Genomic DNA, 21,143 nt, shown 5'->3' with positions numbered 1-21,143 from the left:
AGAGGCCACAACAGTGAGAGGCCCGCGTACCGCAAAAAAAAAAAAAAAAAAGTTGTGCTATGTAAAGGGAGGAATAATTCCCTAATAATTGATTAGTATCAATGATCTTCATTAGGAAAAAGAGCACAGTGGTAACTGGCATTGACACCAAAATTCACTCCCTGAATATCCAAAGCAGTGCCAGAACTGAACATCACCGTTTTCTACTTGATTTTACTCCTTTTAGGGCTATAATAGTATTTAATAGGATTTCGGATCTGAAAAAAGTTCTTGAGAAATAGTTTAGTCTACCAACTTGCCTGGAGCATGCATTTAACTAGACAGACAAAAGAGGATCGTTCTATTGAATTACGGGAAACTGAGTGTTCCTTTTGTGAATCGGATTGTGGTCTGGAAGTGGAGAAAGGAGAAGAGTTTGTTCTTTGCTTCCTCCTTCCCTTTCTTCCTTCTTTTCCTTTTATTTTAAAATAAGGGCTAGAAAATTTCAAGCTAAACTTTTTTTTTTTTTTTTTAAGCACCTCTCCGAAGGGGCCGGGTTTTCTTCTTCTGGGGACTGATGCTGCCTCTTGCTCTCCGGGATTGGTTGAGAGTAAACTAGAAATACTTTCAGGGGCGGAGAAACTGGGAGTGCCCTGGGAGTGCGAGTGGACTGGGCTGGGAGTGGACTCTAGGCTGCAGAACTGGTAAGAGAGGCCCTCGAAGGAGGAAGCCTTTGCCCCGCCGCCCGCGAGGCAGCAGGGGGGCCACCAAAGAGGCACCGGTCCCCGGAGGCCCCGCCGGCCACACGCTGAGATGTGGAATCCCCTGCACGAAACTGACTCGACCTTTGTCGCCTGGCGCCGCCCGGGCTGGCTGTGCGCTGGGGCCCTGGTGCTGGCCGCCTGCCTCTTCGCCCTCGGCTTCCTCTTCGGTACGGGGGCCCTCGCCACGCACAGCCCCGAGCCTACCCACCCGGCTGTTCGGCGGTTCGCGGGACTCCCGGGCCAGCTGCCGCGTGGGGCCAGCTGCTGGTCTCCCGGTCTCCCGGGGGGTGGGGGGCGGTGATCGGGTTGGGGGAACGTGGGGACGGGCTCCCGCGAGTTAGGTGGGAGTTGCTGGGGGCGGCGCACAGTTGGGTTCTGGACGGGCTACTGTCGGACAGACACCCAGGGTAAGGAGTAGAACGGAGAGACTCAAACTGAACTTGAGAAAGTTCAACTGCTGAGGCCCTGAGAGCAATCGGTACGTTTTAGCAGGAGCGCCGGATCTCTGGGGGCATTTGCTAGGTCGTCCAAGGAGCTTTGCAAGAAACGACTCTTACCTGTTTGGGGTCTTTATCTAGTGCCTGTGCCTGGAACTGCTTCGTGTATACAGTAGGTGGAACTCAGGGCACTGCTGCGTGGGAGCCCTATTCTCTCATTCTTTCGTCCTTGGGAGTAAATAAAGAGGAACATTTAGGAGCTAACTGGCTGACGTTGTCAGTGCTCTGAACAGATCCTTAATAGCAGTTCTTCAGCGTTTTCCCCTGTGTACTGATCTGCAGACTTAACCCAACTCTCCATGATAAGCAGGGGGCAGCACAGATTCGCTGAGACTCTTTTAAATTCTAATTTTAACTCTGCAACTTCTCTGTGGCCTTGAGCAAGTTACCAAGTCTCTCTGAGCCACAGTTTGTCAACCTTTATAAGAATACTATCTGTAACTTAGTGGGAATCGTAAACGAAATAGCATCTAAATCTCCTGGCACAGTATTGGGGTATCGGCACTTTTTAAAAATTCTTTCCTGGTGAGGAGATGCTTCTCACTGGACATTAATGCACAGGACTAGTGTTAAGGTATAGCCTGGTAGTTCGGCCCTACTCTGAATTCTGGGTCCCCTTTCTGGGATTTAGAAGACCAGGGCATAGACCAACTAAGCTGGCTCAAATTCAGCCTCTTCTTGCTTGTTGTGTTGCCTTTGAGCCACACTCTGCTCATAACCAGCATGTGGATATTAGGGTTATTGTGGGGCTTAGATAAGTGTGCTCGTTAAGAGCACACTTCAACTCGAGTTTCAATTTTCTCAGCTATAAATGGGGGAAATACACTTGGCAAGGGTAGCATGAGGATTAAGATCTTCTGCATCTTTTGAAAGCATTTTATTCGTCCCAGTATTGCCCTCAGCCCCATCCTTATATTCACTGCTCAATGGCTGTGGGTTCTTTATTAATATTTGTTAATTTTTTCCTAGGATTCTCTGCCCCCTCCCTCCCACAGGCCTCCGTCCTCTTTATCCAGCTCATTTTTTAGACCTCGATTCAAGCATTTCATCCTCCGAGTGCCCTTATCCTACAGTCTAATCCAAGTCCCTTTATTTTACATACTGGTGGAACTGTATTTCCATTTGCTGCCAACCATTTATTTCAATATGCATGTATATATGCATGTGTGTAACGTGTATGTGATTAATAACTGGAAAGCTCCATGAAAGCTAGCTGGGTGATTTTGGTAACCATTTTATGCACAAATCATATCATTTATCTAAATAAACTGTGTCACGAAGCCAGCTACCAGGGCTAATGGCTCTATGCTATCTGGCTACCCATTGCCTCTAGTCTCTGTGTTCACTGTGTGTCTTGCAGAGATGTTGGGTGAATTGGAGTTTCACTGTAGCTCTCTGAAGTTGAACTTTTGAAGCCTACTTCAACTGCAAGCACAACATATTTAAGCATATTTTGCTTTAGTTTCAGAACCAGAACAAATTACAAGTCTGAATTGCCTTCAACTCTTTGAAATAATTTATGTACTTGAAATATACTCATAATTAATTAATTACAAACATTTACTAAATGCTTATTCTGGGTCAGCAGAGGAGTCGTCACTGGGGATAGAAGCTTGAAGGAGAGAGAAGGTGGATCTCCTTTTTGCCTTCATTTTTCCCATTAGTTGAACCATCTTCAATTTTAGTGCTAATTTCATAAAACATTTCTTAGAATAACAGCAATACGTACTGAAATTGGATTAAAAAATATGTTGCAGCTGATTTGTAATTAAGTCTGTCTGCATGATTTTTTTTCCAATGGAAGTAGGCAAGAGCAATGAAACTTCAGAAAATCTCAGTTAATGCCAGAGGTCATTGATAATTTATGTTTTATATATGATAAATACAATAATAAGGAAAAATAGGCCCTTTCTATAAGCTCACATCTCATTCCTATATTTGTTTGTATTTTACAGGATTGTTTATAAAATCCTCCAGTGAAGCTACTAAGATTCCACAGCATAATGTGAAGAAAGCATTTTTGGATGAGTTGAAAGCAGAGAACATCAAGACGTTCTTGTAGTAAGCATAAACTTAAAAGTTTATTATTCTGTTTAGAAGTTTTGATCCAATATTTCATAAACAGAAACTGACTTTTTAAAAAGGTTTTATTACTGAAGATCTAGTATCATGTTTCATCTGGAGAGGATTGTACCTTCAGCTGAACTTTATCATGATAGATGTTTTAAAGCAGGTGTCAGCAAACTTTTTCTGTAAAGGTCCAGCTTTTGTAGGCCAGCTGATCTCTGTCCCAACTACTCAGCTCTGCTATTGTAGCACCAAAAAAGTGATAGTAAATACGTAATTGAATAAGTGTGACAGGTTCGATAAAACTTTATTTGTAGGCACTGAAATTTAAATTTCATATAAATGCTATGTCATAAAATATTATTCCTCTTGAGTTTTTTCACCTATTTAAAATGTGATAACCATTTTTAGCTTGTGGGCTGTACAAAGAAAGGAAGTGAGCTGGATTTGGTCAGTGAAACGTAGTTTGCTGACTCCTGTCAGCAGAGGAAGATAGTATATTTTAGTCAAAAGAATAAATTTTGGACTTCGAAGTCAGACATACACGAGTTTAAATTCCATCTTTGCCCACTGATATTAAAGTAACTTTGAGTGAATACTTAACCTTCCTGAGCCGTCATTTTCACCTCTATAAAATGGAGATAGTGATATTGTTCTGATGAGCATGAAATTAGAGAATGCGCATATATGCGACCTAGTGTAAAAACCAGCTCCCTATTTCCTGAAATAGCTATCCCTGGTGTAGGGAAAAAGAGGTAAATGAGTAAATTTAAAAAGTATTTGCAAGGCAACTAAAAATAAAACACTTTTATTGAATAATTGATTGGAATACTTAGCTTTTTCAAAGTGACATACTTGAAGTCCTGATAATGATTAAAGGACTCCTTAGTGAATACAAGTTATAATTTTATGTAAAAACAGTCAAGTAAATATATATATATAGATGTACATACACATAGTCATACAAACACATATGTCTATTTAATTATGATTGAATTAAAACTATGAATAAAATTTGCTAGGGCACCTATCAAGTCTTTGGAAGGGCCATTTCAAGTGAGAGATCCAGAAGCTTAAATTTAGTGGAAATCCTTCTGTCTCTTGCACTTCTTTTACTATAATTATGTATAATAGGTATAATAAAAGTGGAAGTCTGGCGAGATATAATCTTCACTCCTAGACAGGGGTGCTGCCTCTGCTTCATTTTTCCTTTTCTAACCTGTGAGGTGGAGAGACCTGCAAAGAAATAAAATGAATGCCTTCCTCTAGCTCACTTTCTGGGCCGTCAGCTTCTTGCTTATTCTCTGTGGCCTTGACCAAGCTCCTCTAACTCTTTAGAACTCAAGGATTTTCATCATTAACAAATAAAAGAAAGAGATTAACAGAACCCCCCACTCACCCCTCCAAGGACCACAGAACCTCCAGAAGCCTCTTGGACTCTCCAGAATTCCAATTTGCCATTTGTCCATCAGAGTGCTTTCAGTCTATTTAGACCCTTAGGTTAGGGGTCATGAAAGCCTCAGATCCTCTGTCTTGTTCCCCTTTCTAATCCTTTGCTTTACTACTAAAAGTTCTCTACTAGTTCTAAGTCACCTGACTCTCAATAGTGGCTGGGGGGGTTAAGTAGGGGCTGCCTTTTCAGTCCCCCTTGGGGTACAAGGTTGTCCTATGTTTTCCCTTTTGTTTTGTAACATCTAGTTAAATTCTCAGATCTGTTCACTATTTTGCATGTCTTTAGAGGGAATTTCCTTCTCCACCCTGTTCTGAAAGACTAGATTATTTCAGAAGAGTGTCTTAGACTTTCACTGATCTACATTTGAATACCAGTTCCATCTTTCACTGGCTGTCTTTAAGTCATCTAACTTCTCTAAGCACTGTGCATTTGTAAACCAGATGCAGTGTATGAAAACAGGAATACCAATAGCTCCCTTTATTAATTGAGATAACATAATGATACTTGGAACATATATAAACTTTTCTAGCCAGACCGAGATGTATGAGCCTATTTTTTTGTTAATACATGTTGTTGGCTATTTTGGATAATTTGTAAATTATTCTTCTTATTAGAAAATAACTGGATATTCTAATAGAATCAAGACAGTGTGACACACTTCTCAATTGATTAAAACAAAAAAAATGAACTTCTGTTTCTTAGCAGTTGTCTAATTGAGCCTCAAATCTTTGTGAATTAGTGAGGTAGCAATATTCTCCCCATGTATGGATGAGAAATTTAAGACATGGCCAGGATTATACAGCAAGTTAGTGGCAAAACCTGTAATACACTGATTTTGTGGCCAGTTGATTTATTTATCCTTGGAAACAAATCATTTTTCCTACTCATCATTTTCAGGATTAACTTTGCTCCAAATAAGTGGGTTCTAAACCTGATCATAGAACACCATTGCATCTTGGTGGGTAATGACAAATCTTACCAGGAATTTCACTCATAATGTTACCTAACCAAACTTGGGTCTGCTAGCCTGCTGTGCAGCAAAGCCAGTCTACTGACACCAGGTTGAGGTGAAGGAGTCCAGCATTTACTGTAGGGCGCCAAATAGGGAGAACAGACAGCTTATGCTCAAAAGACCAGAAATCCCAGGTGGCTTTCAGGGGAGGTTTTTTTTTTTTTTTTTTGTGGTACACGGGCCTCTCACTGTTGTGGCCTCTCCTGTTGCGGAGCACAGGTTCCCGACGCACAGGCTCAGCGGCCATGGCTCATGGGCCCAGCCGCTCTGCGGCATGTGGGATCTTCCTGGACTGGGGCACGAACCCATGTGTCCTGCATCGGCAGGCGGATTCTCAACCACTGCGCCACCAGGGAAGCCCTCTCCTTTATTTTTACAGGCAAAATACTTTAGATGATCCTAAAATATTTTTCCCATTTGATTTTTTTTAACGTTTTTATTGGAGTATAATTGCTTTACAATGGTGTGTTAGTATCTGCTTTATAACGAAGTGAATCAGTTATACATATACATATATCCCCAACAGACAGCTTATGCTCAAAAGACCAGAAATCCCAGGTGGCTTTCAGGGGAGGTTTTTTTTTTTTTTTTTTGTGGTACACGGGCCTCTCACTGTTGTGGCCTCTCCTGTTGCGGAGCACAGGTTCCCGACGCACAGGCTCAGCGGCCATGGCTCATGGGCCCAGCCGCTCTGCGGCATGTGGGATCTTCCTGGACTGGGGCACGAACCCATGTGTCCTGCATCGGCAGGCGGATTCTCAACCACTGCGCCACCAGGGAAGCCCTCTCCTTTATTTTTACAGGCAAAATACTTTAGATGATCCTAAAATATTTTTCCCATTTGATTTTTTTTAACGTTTTTATTGGAGTATAATTGCTTTACAATGGTGTGTTAGTATCTGCTTTATAACGAAGTGAATCAGTTATACATATACATATATCCCCATATCTCTTCCCTCTTGTGTCTCCCTCCCTCCCACCCTCCTTATCCCACCCTTCTAGCTGATCACAAAGCACCAAGCTAATCTCTCTGTGCTATGTGACTTCTTCCCACTAGCTATCTAAAGGGGAGGGTTTTTAAAGGCAACATTTGGGGTGAGGGTTGCAGCTCATGGACTTGCTTCTGATTGGTTGGTGGTGAGGTAACAGGGTGATGTTTTGGAAATCTGAATCATCAACCTTCTGGTTCCAACTAGTCTAGGGTCTGTGTGCTTGTGGTCAGCATGTAGTCACCATCCTCCACCTGGGTGGGGTTCTTAGTTTCTGCAGAACAGCCCAAAGATATGCATCAGGTTGTTACACTGTTTAAGCTATCATTACTTTCTTGCTTGACCACTTTTCCTTTGTTTCTCTGTTCCCTCACTTCCCTAATTAGTAACTGCTTGAGTCTGCTCTTTGGAATCCATGGAAGGCCTAGAAGACTAAAGCCTTTTACTACAAAAAAGAAACGGGGGACACTGAGGGGCTCTTGTACCTGGGAGGGGCCTGCAGGGTACTGCTTGGTTTCAGTCCCCCCTTTTCTCTGATACTTCTTAATCCTGAGAGGAACAGGGGCAGAATGAGAAAGAGAATAAAGCTTTGGTTAGAGAGGTTAATCATAAGCTTGGCAGGGGAGCTCGGTTTTAGGGGGACTCAGTTTCAATAATAACAAAGTCTAAAAATGATCTCCTCTGTGTGTGTGTGAGCAGGTTCAAGACTCCCATAACAATTCTTCTCTCATGTAAGAATAGAGTTATAGCTGTGACTTCAGGAAATATGCATAATCTGCATCTAGTTATGTTACAGTTTGGATTTGTATAATATGGAAGAAAATAGCAACTTGTTGGCTATTTTCTGTTTTCTTTGCAGGTATCCATTGATGAAGGGATATACAGACTCCTCAGCTGGCTCTTAAAATTGTGTTCTTTTCATTACTTTATTTTGTAAATACACATTAGAAATCCCATGTAGGGTTTTAAGCCCCTAAAAATTTATTGAATGAGAATTTTAATACTATTTTTGTAAATACAATTTAAATGATTTTAATATAATTATAAAATTAATCACCAGAATCCCCCTCCTCCTTTTTTGTCAAAAGATACACAATAGAATCAGACATTTGAAATTGGGATCATCATAGCCATGTTGGCTATTAGTTTTTTTTAAATCACCATCAGGATGGAAGTGTGTTGAGTTTAGAAAAATCTACATATTTAGAACCAGAAATTCATGAAGTTCATGAGCTAGAAATAAATCAGTGTCTTATCATGATACATGATGCTTTGTCGTATGGGATTTTTTGTTTTTTCTTGAAGGGGTTTGAAAATACCAATGAACTGAATCTTCAGGGAACAACAAAATTTCCAAGAGAGAGAAATTTAAAACAAACAAAAGCACCAGTATCTGGACATATTAAATGAGAAATTAATCTATTCATGAAAGTATTTGTGGTAGCTAAAATTTTAGCCACATAGTTTATTTGTTAAAGATATTTGTGGTCAGACTAATTCTCATCATTGATTTTAAGTATTATACTTACTTAATAAGTATATATGGTGAATGGAGTACAAAAGATTCAGTTTGAGCTTATGTAAATATGTTCAGATTACTCCTTAAAGAAGGCACTTTAAAATGGTTGCTAATCAAAGGTTTCTCACTTGGCTATAACTTTCAGTATTTAAAAATAAATGTAATTATCAGTAGTTCTTGGCATGTCACAGCTTGATCTTTGGATGAAAATATTTTTATCTTCCAATTATATTTTACAAGGTGAAGTAAACAGATAATTCCATGAAAGTTCAAAGATACATTCTTTCTTAGGAAAGAATATAACACTTTCCTCATCTAATATATAGAGATACATCTATAGGATTGTGTGTAACAAATCTCTACAAAGATCAGTTTTTCTAATTTTTCTCTTGAATGAGTATAAATTAGAGCATGAAAATTTCAAAACACACTTGAAAATCTATTTGATGCAATAATATTGCCACTTTGCTTTTTTAATGTATAACACCACAAAGTATTTTTTAATGTAAATCAGCCTTATTTGGTTGTTGATTTAAGATAAAGGCTGACTAAAAATTTCTAACCACTTTCAATTTTTTTCCAACAGTAATTTTACACGGATACCACATTTAGCTGGAACAGAACAAAACTTTCAGCTTGCAAAGCAAATTCAATCTCAGTGGAAAGAATTTGGCCTGGATTCTGTTGAGTTAGCCCATTATGATGTCCTGTTGTCCTATCCAAATAAGACTCATCCCAACTACATCTCAATAATTGATGAAGATGGAAATGAGGTAAAAAGAAAGAAAGAAAAAATAAGACCCCCGGTCTACTCTTTTGAAATACCTTATGTGAAAGAATGCCCTATACCATCTCCAAATACTGATAGAAATCAATATTGACACTTGCGAATGGTGCCTTTAATAATCTTATTACTGGTGCCAACTCTTTCTTATGATGTTTGAATTTATGTGATGTTGGAAAGATTCTGAAAAATTGATGTTTGATGACATTTGCTATCTTCTATTTTTTAGTATTGTACACTAATATAAAATATGATATATTAGTAAACTTCTAAGCAACTAAATTGATACATTTTTGAAAGGTTCGGACTATAAAAGATCATGCATAGATTTGAAGATGCTAGAAAATTCAGAGAAGTGCTGTATGAGCTAGCAGGTTTTTTTTGGTACTTAATGATTAAATCTCATATGATCATGTGTTCAGCTCTGCCCAGAACTTGGGTGTGGGCATTTGGAAGGAGGAGAATTTGGAGAGAAATACTATAGAATTATATCTACACTAAAGAATTTACAACCTTCTTTGCTAGTTAGGGCACTTGGGAAAGAAGATAATACAAGTAATTGAGATATTTCTTATCACAATATATATTCAATATGAAAGCTCATAAAATATAACTCAATTTTTTGCCTTACAGCTACCATATTTAAAGTAGCCCCTTTTAGTCTGGATAGCTTCTTTCAGTCCTTTTGTTAGCTGGGCCTTCTAAATTGCATATAGCTTCAAATATGTCCAGTTTGATCAGTCTACTAAAAATGTCATGTGATTTAAGTATATATACATTTTTAATCACCTTCTGTTATTGACTAATGAATCAGCCTCTTCTTAATGATTAATATGTTGTTTTACAGTCAGTGATGTAATGCCATGCTAAATTTCCTAATATGAGTTCAAAGTTTCCATATTCACTATTTTAAATTATAGTAGTTAATACAGTTTAACTTTTAAAATTATTATCAAACTATTTCAAAATTTTAAAAATATTTTTAAGGTAGGTATGGGGAATACTGATATACTTCCTATGGTCCCATAACCTTAATTAAATAAGCGGGGGCATATCTATGTAATTAAGTATTAAGGGGTCTTTAAATGTATATTTAGGAAGAATAATGATGTAATAAAATATTGGTAATGTTAAAAAAATACACATACTTAAACCAAATTTGATCTATCAAATTTGGCAATTGTGTGCAATGAGGAAAATAGCAAACTTTCATTTCTCTTCCTTTTTCCTTCCTCTTCACTTCCAATTTTGACTGTACCTTTGCTTTTATTTCATTTCATTATTTGTTTTTGCTATTATAAGCACTTATGAAATTTCTAAAGGCTGTCACTTAATATAAACCTATCTTGTAGAAGTTTCATTTTGGAGATTTTTCTGAATGGTGTTAGCTGCCAAAAACTTATTAACTTTTTTGAAAGTTATATCATTAAATCATTTTTATTTTTACCCAAGATTTACCTGCACATAAAGAATCACACAGTTCTCCAAAGGGCCCCTCTATATCCCCGTTCCCTGAGGCAATCACTGTTCAACACTGAGTTGATTCTTTTGGTATTTACTTCTGTTTCTTTAAATGACATACTTGTATTGCTTGTGCTTCAGATTCAGGCATTATCTTTTGACCTTGTGACAGTTCAGCTCTATTCTCACCCCAACTACAAATGCTCTTTTACTGTGTTGCCATCTCCCAGTTTAATTATTGTGACTATTCATAACCAAGCTATGTGGTAAATTGCAAACTTTTACTTTCCTGCACGACACAGATGAGTTCCCCTTCTCACAGGCAACAAATATGATTAGGATTTTATAGATTCTGCAGGAAATATTTTTAATACTATATGCATTATTTTATATTTGTTTATGTAAGGATAACGTGCCATATGGATTGAACTATATATATTGCCTTTTTTATGTCACAAAAAGTAAATAGAAATTTGTAAACCAAAATTATTTTAGTTATACTCAGAATACATAATTTGAGGCTATATTAGTGAATTTTGGATAGTGAGCAGTGCTCACTGGTGTATTGTCTACCTTTGATAAAGTCACCCAAAAGACTTTTCCGTCACCTTAAGAAGCTTTTCCTAGTTGTTAGAATAACTCATAAACTTGATGTAAAATCCAGCTGCTCAGTGGTGTTGTAAAATTGAGGATTACTGTAAAGGCAAATCAAGTGAGACGAGCTTGAGTACTTCCTTGGCTGTAAGACTTGCTGATGGGATGACTTTGTCTCTAGATGGATTTTTATTGCACTTTAGTATAGCTTTTCTTATAATCTTTCCCAGTGATTCAGCTGTGTTTGTACCCTATGTGGACCACAGAAAAATTATGGGAAAGATGGAAGATATGGGAATTTTTGAAGAGTAGTAGTTGATTTGGTTTCATTTTAGGTTCTATCAGGATCAGAAGTAGGTAACTGGTGTTCTAGTCAGTACAATATAATGTTAGCTCAGCGTCACTCCCCATCTCCCACCACCCTTTGCATTACTGCATGGGCCAGGACTTAGTTTAACATTAAAAATGAGTGGTGATAGCAGGTGTCCTTGACTTGAATGTTTTTAATGTTTCACCTTAATTTTACATTTGTATCAGGTTACATTAATTCACTTCCTTTCCAAGTTTACTAAGACTTTTTGTCATGGATTTATGATGAATTTTATCAACACTTTTTTTCTTTTTTTGGCTATCTTTTGAGATGAACATATAATTTTTCTTTTTCATAATGATAATTATATTAAATGATATTCTGATATTAGACTAATCTTACATTTTTGAAATTTGTAATATTAGTCAGTAGTAGAGTTTTCAACTCATATAACTATATATATTCAGTTTATATTCATAGCATGTTTGGTCTGTATTTCTGCAATTTGCTTATTGGGGTATAATTTCTGGATTAGACTTGCCTTATAAAATGACCTGCCTTATAAAATGACCTGAGTTTTTAATCTCTGAAATAGGTTGTGTTATACTTAAACAATCTTTTACTTTCATCTTTCAAACTCAAAGGAAAACCAGTTGGTTTTGATACTTTGTTTTGTGGGAGATTTTAAACTACTGATTCAATTTTTTTATTGTTATAGGACTATTTAGATTGTAAAAAATGCATCATTATGTCAGTTTTAATAAATTTTTTAAAATGCATTTTTCCATTTCATCTAAGTTTTCAATTTTGGGCATAGTTCTTCCTAGTATTTTCTTATTACCTTTTAAATCTGTGTGACACCTATAGATATGACTTTTTTTCAACTCTTAATATTATTTATTTGTGCTTACCTTATATTTTTTTCTTATTGACATTGACAGAGATATGTCAATTTTACCTGTATTTTCAAAGAATAAACCTTCAGCTTTGGCAATCATTTCTTGTATTGATCCCTTGGTCATTATGTAGTGTCCTTCTTTGTCTCTTGCAATAGTCTTTATTTTACAGTCTATTTTTTCTGATATGAGAATTGGTTCTCCAGCTTTTGATTTCCTTTTGCATGGAATATTTTTTTCCATCCCCTCACTTTCAGTCTGTATGTGTGCCTAGGTCTGAAGTGGGTCTCTTGTAGATAGCATATATATGGGTCTTTTTTTTGTATCCATTCAGACAGTCTATGTGTTTTGGTTGGAGCATTTAATCCATTTACATTTAAGGTAATTATCAATATGTATGTTTGTATTACCATTTTCTTAATTGTTTTGTGTTTGTTCCTGTAGGTCTTTTCCTTCTCTTGTATTTCTTGTATTTCTGCCTAGAGAAGTTCCTTTAGCATTTGTTGTAAAGCTGGTTTGGTGTTGCTGAATTCTCTCAGTTTTTGTTTTATGTAAAGGTTTTAATTTCTACATCGAATCTGAATGAGATCCTTGTTGGGCAGAGTAATCTTGGTTGTATGTTTTATGTTTCATTAATTCTGTTCTTACTTAATATAATTTCCTCTTTTACCTTCCTGGTGTCTATTTTGCTGTTCTTTGTAACATTTTCAGTTGAATACTTAATTTATTGATGTTCAACCTTTCTTCTTTCCTAATATGAGTATTTAAAACCATAAATTTCCTTCTAAGAGCCACTTCAACTAGATCTCACAAGTTTGGAGAAGTGTTTTAGTTATCATTAATATCTTAATATTTTCTAATTTCTGTGTTTTCATTTTTGAGCCTTGGAGCTATTTAGGGGTATTTTTAAAATTCCAAATTTAAAAGTTATTCCACTATCGGTTTGATCTGATTTTCTAAATTAACTACATTGTGATCAGATAATGTGGTTTGTATGACACTAATCGTTTGGCAATTGTTGAGGCTTCCTTTATAGCCTATTATGTGGTCAATTTTTATAAATGTTCTGTGTTTATTTGAAAAAAATGTATTCAGTTGTTGAGTTTAATGATCTTACATTTGTTAATTAGTTCAAGTTTGTTAATTGTTTGGCTAAAATCGCCTTTATCCTTCATGTATTCTTATTTTGTCTGCAATCTTTATTAATTGCTGGGAAAGGAATGTTAGATTATCTCACTATAGTGGTGGATTATTTTTATTTCCCTTTGGAATTCTGTCAGTTTCTTCTTCCTGTAGCTTGGAGCTCTCTTTTAGAGGTAGTGGTTTGGAACCTAAAAAAAAATTGATTCCTACTTAACAATGTCAGTGATACACTTAAAAGATTACATTATATTTGGTTCAAAGTGAATTTAACATTTAATTTGCTCCCAAGTAATTATCTTAGCATTTTTATAAGTGACTAAGAATATTGTACACTGTTATTTTTATTTGGGAATTAAAGTTTTCCTTCTAAATCAAAAGCTAGTGCTTATACATCCTCTAAGCGTCTCTAAGTTTATTCATCTCATGAAATCCTCATAGCCTCTAGCACAGTGCTGGCTCTTTGATCTGTATCTTTAAAATACCAAAGGCTTCATTAACCATCTACTGACAGAAAGAGATACTACACATTTCCTTGTTTGGTTGTAGTAATCAAACTTTACCTGATTTGCCTCTGATTATTATATTTTGTTTCTCTAGATTTTCAACACATCATTATTTGAACCACCTCCTCCAGGATATGAAAATGTTTCAGATGTTGTTCCACCTTTTAGTGCCTTTTCTCCACAAGGAATGCCAGAGGTAAAAATGCATGCAATAAAATAAAAATAACAAAGAGAACTTCCTTATACATACAGGCAATAATTAAAGAGGTATTAAGGAGGTTTTTGATGTAATCCAAATTCATCTTTTTTACATTTAAGAAATAGAATTTCTTAGTAATAAAAAGGCATACATATTATTTTGTGTTCATAGTGTTTTTTAAGATAAAATTTACAACACTGAGATGGAGAAATCCAAAATGTACATTTATTGACTTTTGACAAATGCATACACCTGTGTAATTCAAACCCCATCAACATGTAGAATATTACTATCACTTCAGAAAGTACTTTTAACCCCTTGTCAATCAACTCCACACACTCTCAAGGCAATCATTCTTCTGATTTTTTTTTGCCACCTTTGATTAGTTTTGCCTGTACTAGAAATTCATATAGATAGAATTGATAGCATGTAATCATTTGTGTCTATTTTCTTTCACTAAGCAGGGTCTGTGAAATTCACGTTTTGCATTTATCAGTAGATTGTTCCTTTTCATTGCCAAGTAATTTCCATTGTATGAAAACACTACATATCTTACTACCACTGTATAACTTGGATTAATTTTCAAACACCTTGAATGAGAATTTGAAATTGTTGCCATTTTCAAGTGAAGAGTACGAATGTCCGTTTTAGAAAATGTTATGTGGTTTACTCAATAAAGCAGTGTGTATAGCTATCATCTGAGATTTTACAGTAAATCCCCAGATTCTTGCATAGTACTTTGTTTTTTTATAAGAAAGTTAAATTTGAAAGAGTTGAATATAATTTATTAATGTCTTTTAAAATTTTATGTCTCCTACCATAATATTTAACATTAAGTAGATTCAGTTTTGGACATATTGAGTTTGAGGTGCCTAGGATATATTCCAAGAAGTTGCTAATAGACAGTTGGGCATATTGAAGTATCACTCAATAGGGAGATAAGGGCTTGACTATCATCAGAAACATCCTAAGTAAAAAATTTACATTTAGAATTGAATTGACATTTAAAGCTCTTTCTTCACCAAATAGTTAAGATTTATTGCAAGAACATAAGGATGATTTAATATTAGGCAATGCCATGTTTTTTAATAAGTAAAGTTAAAAAACACAATATTTTTATTATTTTCTAATGTTTTGAATATTTGATTAACTTATAATTAAAAAACTCTCACAAACTTAGAATAGAATATTTTTGATTGGTTGTATGAAATTTACTTCAAATGAGTAGTTAACATCATAGTTTAGGGAACAGTATTAGGAAAATTCTCCCTAAATATTTGCACATAAATAGAATGCTTAAAATCACTATAATTATTTCATAATTGACATGACATAGAAATAAGGTATATAAAAATTGGGAATGAAGAGATAGTATATTTTAGAACTCAGTTGTCCTGAGGTGACCTAGACTTATTCCTCAAGGTAAGGCACATTACCATCATGGGTCCATGTAAGATCCCTAATTTAATTTCTTTCCTTTCATCTCTCATCCCTATTTTCAATCTCATTCCTCTTCTCCACCCCACTACACCCTGCCACCCACTCTAATGTATTTATACTTTTAGCAATGTATGTATTCTTACAAAAACATGGTCTTAATTTTGTGATTGGTGTATTTTAAATGTACGCAAATAATATTATACCTTAGGTCTTACTTGGTCTCTTACTGTTTTTCAATCAACTTTTTTTGGAATCTATTGCTTTATGTCAGAGTAGTTTGTTACTTTTCACTGTTGCATGTTATCCCATGTTATCATGCACACCACATGTAACTTATCCATTCTCTTAGTGGCAAACAGGTGGTTTGCCTCTAAATTTAAATTACCACAAACTGTGTTGGAGTGAATATGCTCATACATGGGCTCTCTGTGTAAACTAAACCAGGTATGGGATTGCTGGTTTATAGGGAATACTTCATTTCACACTGTCCAGACTGTAGCAGTTTACTGCTCCCTCCAATACTGTATGAGTGTTCCTTTTTCCTCACATTTTCATCAACGGCTGAAGTTATGTAACTTTCTAAATTTTGCCCATCTAATTGTTTTGTTGTTGTTTTAATTTATTTTGATTCACATTTTTTTTTATTACAGATAAGATTGTACATCTCTAAATATATTTATTAGCTATGCTGTGTTTTTGCTCTGTGAAATGATTAATTATAGCCTTCTTTTCCTGTTGAGTTTCTGGCCTTTTTCTTATTAACTTCAGCAGTTTCTTAAATATTTTAGTTGTTCATCTCATATTGGTTTAGATATTACAAACAGGCGTCTCCTAATTTTTCACCCATATTTGTTCATGTTATTTATGTTGTTTTTTACTGAAAAGGATTCTTTAATTGTGATATTGTCCAGTGTTCTCTTTATGTTTTCACACTTTGGGTCTTTATTAATTTCCTCATTCATTATTTATTTTTAACATCTTTATTGAAGTATAATTGCTTTACAAGGTTGTGTTAGTTTCTGCTGTATAATAAAGTGAATCAGCTATATGTATACATATATCCCTATATCCCCTCCCTCTTGCACCTTACATAGGCAGAACACTCTATGACATAAATCACAGCAAAATCCTTTTTCACCAACATCCTAGAGAAATGGATATAAAGACAAAAATAAACAAATGGGACCTAATGAAACTTAAAAGCTTTTGCACAGCAAAGGAAATCATAAACAATCATATAAAACACAGATTCTGATTCCTATCGCCTGAGCTTCAGAAAGTCTTGGGTGAAGCCTGAGAGTTTGTTTGCAGCAAGTTCCTAGATATTGTTGATTCTGTTCGTTCAAGAACCATGGTTTGAGAACCACTGGTCTCACGTCCCAATTCTGTCTCTATTAACAAGAGCAGGAAGATGGAAGCTTAAAAGAAATAGAAAATTGTAGGCTAACAGTGCAAGATTGTATTTATTCCCAGTTATAGAACAATGGTATAGTGTAAATTTTACAAGAATGTCATTGTCTGAAAACAAAGATTTTTTTCTAACTAGCAGTGACAACTTGCATTTGTGAAGTGCCGAGAGGGCCTATCTGTCCACACTTGTTTTCATTTTCAAAGTTTACTGCCATTTTCAAACTAATATCTTCTCCAGTCCCTTCTCCAACATAATTTGCTTTGTGAGGAGTGCAGATTTATTAAAAGATAGCCACAATTTACAGACATTTAAGGAAGTAGTTAGTCTTCTCAAAGTTGGAGATATTAAATATGAATAAATTTCAAGTAGAACATTTACACTAAAACAAAATTCACTGAAACCAAAGTGGTTAATGGCTTTGTATTCACAGTAGTAGAAGAGTGAGCTCCAGAGAAGACTAACAGTTATAAATCAGACATACAGTGCTATCAATAGCACATTAATATTGCATTGGTCTTAGGAGGAAAAGTAATAGCTAAAACTAATCCTTTAACTGAAGCAAAGATTCAGATGTAACCTTCTCAATAAACTTTCTCCCTTTTTTGAAAATTGCACCCAACTGAGTACAGTACAAGTTCCCTGTTTGCCTACTGTATTTAAACTTTTTTTTTGAATTTTTCTACGGAACTCATCACCTTTTAATATAATATACAATTTACTTAGTTATTAATTTTATTGTTTATTATCTTATCTCTCTGCTTTCCACATGAATGTAAGTTTCTTCAAGGACAGGGATTTGCTGTATCCCTAATTCCTAGAATGATATGCCCTCAACAAGTTTGTGGAATGAATCCTACAATCAGCTTGGAAACAACCTTATGTCAATACGTTATAAATTTGTTGTGCACATGTTATGAGATGTATTTAAAGAGGAAAACAATAACCAAAGTAAAATGATAGGATATTAGAAATTGTGTAGGACAGGGACTTCAAACTCTAGGGTATGTGAAGACTTTCCAAAGGCAGACATAGGATTGTTTTAAATAAATCAGTTGCATCATCAGTTTCTCAGTGGACTCTTTCATGGAATTGAGAACTAGCCCGTGGTGAGGTCCCGCTGGTACTCTGTCTCCATCTCCTTATTTACAGTTATTTTTATCTTATTTTATGAATGAGAGACATCACTCATTCATCCTAAAACAAGATGAAGAATATCTCTGAGGAGTAAAAAAAATCTCTGGGGCTCCAAACAAAGAGAAAATAGTGAAAGATTCTAATAGCTGTGTAACAAAGATTTGGCAAGTTAAATGGTTTATAGTTGAACAAAATTAAAGATGAGCCTAATTGAGTTTCCAGCTGGTATCATTAGAAGTAACTTGGATAATAGATCAGTGTGAGATTTAGGAGTTGTAACTTGGAAAGAGTTTAAATAATATAGGGAAAATTCCAATTTTTTTCATCCCCATCTTGAGGTTTCTCAGAACTTGTCTAAAAACAAGAAATGTAAATAGAACTGAGAGTGAGGCCTGACTTATTCTGGAAATAATTTATTCATCCATAGATCCATGACCAAATGTTTTAACATCCCGTAGCACTAAAAGTTGTATTTCAAGTAAAGTTTTATGCTTAGGTATTATTTATAAAAGTTTGTAATGATGTTGTTAGACTCAATTGATACTACTAACAATTATAATAGTAAATTACTCTTGAAGAATTTTCTTAACATGTACAGCTTGTCATAGGTAATAAATATTTTTAAGCACTATACACACAGACACACACACACACACACACACACACACACACACACGTTCTTAATCAAGGAAAGTTTGGCAATGATTAATAAAAGACTTGCAAACATACCCAGATTCTAGGTAACAGAAACTGAAATGGAATTTAGCATGCTATATGGTTATTAAGGAGTGTTCTCTTGGGATCAGTATCTGTGGCAGGGAGGAGAAGGAAGCTGGAATAGGCAGAGGGAGAAGCTGCACCTCAATGCTAGCTCAAGGACAGCCTCAGCTGACCTATTTTGGAGTCAGAATAGTCTTTCAGGATTGTCCTGTGCTGGACAAAGATGTCCAGGTATTCATAGTCCCACATTGATCAGTCATTGAACATGTGCATCCTAAGAAGGGGCATGACCTTGAACAAGGTGGCTGTCTGTTGCTGATCACAAGCAAGGGACTGACTCCTGAAGGCTGCCTGCAGAGAGCCTTCCCTGCAGCAGGAGCAAGAACATGTTCAGTGAAGGGGAATCTGGACACCAATGCACTGGTGTCCAGCACAAATCCATTTTACTTTAGAGTAAAATGCTTTAGGGAAAGGGGCAAATACAAGTTCAAGGAGAAAAAGTGATGATAAAATCCTGACTAAAGAGTGTGGTTTTAAAATGTATGATATTGAATAACAAATCATTACAATATTTAAATTCCTTTGGATGTAAATAAAAAGTGAGGTAAAACTACTTCTAAAAATGTTAATATTTATAATGTGCTGGAAATTGCATTGTTCGCCACAACTTAAAGACATGACAAAAAATTTCACATGTCAACTTAAAAACAAAGGAGTGGAGGTGCTTCCTGGTGGCGCAGTGGTTGAGAATCTGCCTGCTAATGCAGGGGACACGGGTTCGAGCCCTGGTCTGGGAGGATCCCACATGCCACGGAGCACCTAGGCCCATGAGTCACAACTACTGAGCCTGCGCATCTGGAGCCTGTGCTCCGCAGCAAGAGAAGCCGCGATAGTGAGAGGCCCATGCACCGCGAAGAAGAGTGGCCCCCGCTTGCCACAACTAGAGAAAGCCCTTGCACAGAAACGAAGACCCAACACAGCAAAAATAAATAAATTAATTAATAAACTCCTACCCCCAACATTTTCTTTAAAAAAAATAAATAAAGAAGGTGGGGAGGACCTTCAAGATGGTGGAGGACTAAGAAGTGGAGATCACCTTTCTCCCCACAAATACATCAAAAATACATCCACATATGGAACAACTCCTACAGAACACCTCACGGGTTCGAGTCCTGGTCTGGGAGGATCTCACATGCCACGGAGCACCTAGGCCCATGAGCCACAACTACTGAGCCTGCGCATCTGGAGCCTGTGCTCCGCAGCAAGAGAAGCCGCGATAGTGAGAGGCCCATGCACCGCGAAGAAGAGTGGCCCCCGCTTGCCACAACTAGAGAAAGCCCTTGCACAGAAACGAAGACCCAACACAGCAAAAATAAATTAATTAATTAATAAACTCCTACCCCCAACATTTTCTTTAAAAAAAATAAATAAAGAAGGTGGGGAGGACCTTCAAGATGGTGGAGGACTAAGAAGTGGAGATCACCTTTCTCCCCACAAATACATCAAAAATACATCCACATATGGAACAACTCCTACAGAACACCTACTAAATGCTTGCAGAAGACCTCAGACTTCCCAAAAGGCAAGAAACTCCCCATGTACCTGGAAGGGCAAAAGAAAAAAGAAAAAACAGAGACAAAAGAATAGGGATGGGACCTGCACCACTGGGAGGGAGCTGTGAAGGAGGAAAAGTTTCCACACACTAAGATACCCCTTCACTGGTGGAGACAGGGGGATGGGCGGTGGGTGGGGGGGAGCTTCAGAGCCATGGAGGAGAGCACAGCAACAGGGGTGCAGAGGGCAAAGTGGAGAGATTCCCGAACAGAGGATTGGTGCCGACCAGCACTCACCAGCCAGAGAGGCTTGTCGGCTCACCTGCCAGGGCAGGTGAGGCTGGGAGCTGAGACTCGGGCTTTGGAGGTCAGAACCCAGGGAGAAGACTGCAGTTTGCTGCATGAACACAGCCTGAAGGGGGCTAATATGCCACAGCTAGCTGGAGGGAGGCCAGGAAAAAGTTTGGAACTGCCTAAGAGTCAAAAGACTTTGGGGTGTGCGAAGAGAGGGGATTCAGAGCACCACCTAAATGAGCTCGAGAGATGGGCGCAAGCCTAGGACACCAGAGACGGGCATGAAATGCTAAGGCTGCTACTGCAGCCACCAAGAATCCTGTGTGTCAAAAGCAGAAATACAGATCAATGGAACAGGATAGAAAGCCCAGAGATAAACCCACGCACATATGGTCACCTTATCTTTGATAAAGGAGGCAAG

General features: G+C 36.8%; 1 protein-coding gene across 1 annotated transcript in view; it reads left to right on the top strand.

Annotated features, from left to right (window-relative positions):
• The first annotated feature begins 653 nt into the window (after positions 1-653).
• FOLH1 (folate hydrolase 1) overlaps positions 654-21,143 on the top strand; it is a 75,551-nt gene continuing 55,061 nt past the window's right edge. Inside the window, exons 1-4 of the mRNA XM_024131707.3 lie at positions 654-910; positions 3,196-3,301; positions 8,867-9,053; positions 14,066-14,167. Of these exons, the coding sequence (XP_023987475.1) occupies positions 793-910; positions 3,196-3,301; positions 8,867-9,053; positions 14,066-14,167 (513 nt within the window). The 5' untranslated portion in view covers positions 654-792. The remainder of the gene's footprint in view (positions 911-3,195; positions 3,302-8,866; positions 9,054-14,065; positions 14,168-21,143) is intronic.

Source organism: Physeter macrocephalus, chromosome 16 (assembly GCF_002837175.3).
Source record: "Physeter macrocephalus isolate SW-GA chromosome 16, ASM283717v5, whole genome shotgun sequence".
In the NCBI taxonomy this organism is placed as follows: domain Eukaryota; kingdom Metazoa; phylum Chordata; class Mammalia; order Artiodactyla; family Physeteridae; genus Physeter; species Physeter macrocephalus.
Note: the sequence above shows the minus strand (reverse complement) of the source record. Positions and strands in the feature narration are given on the sequence as shown.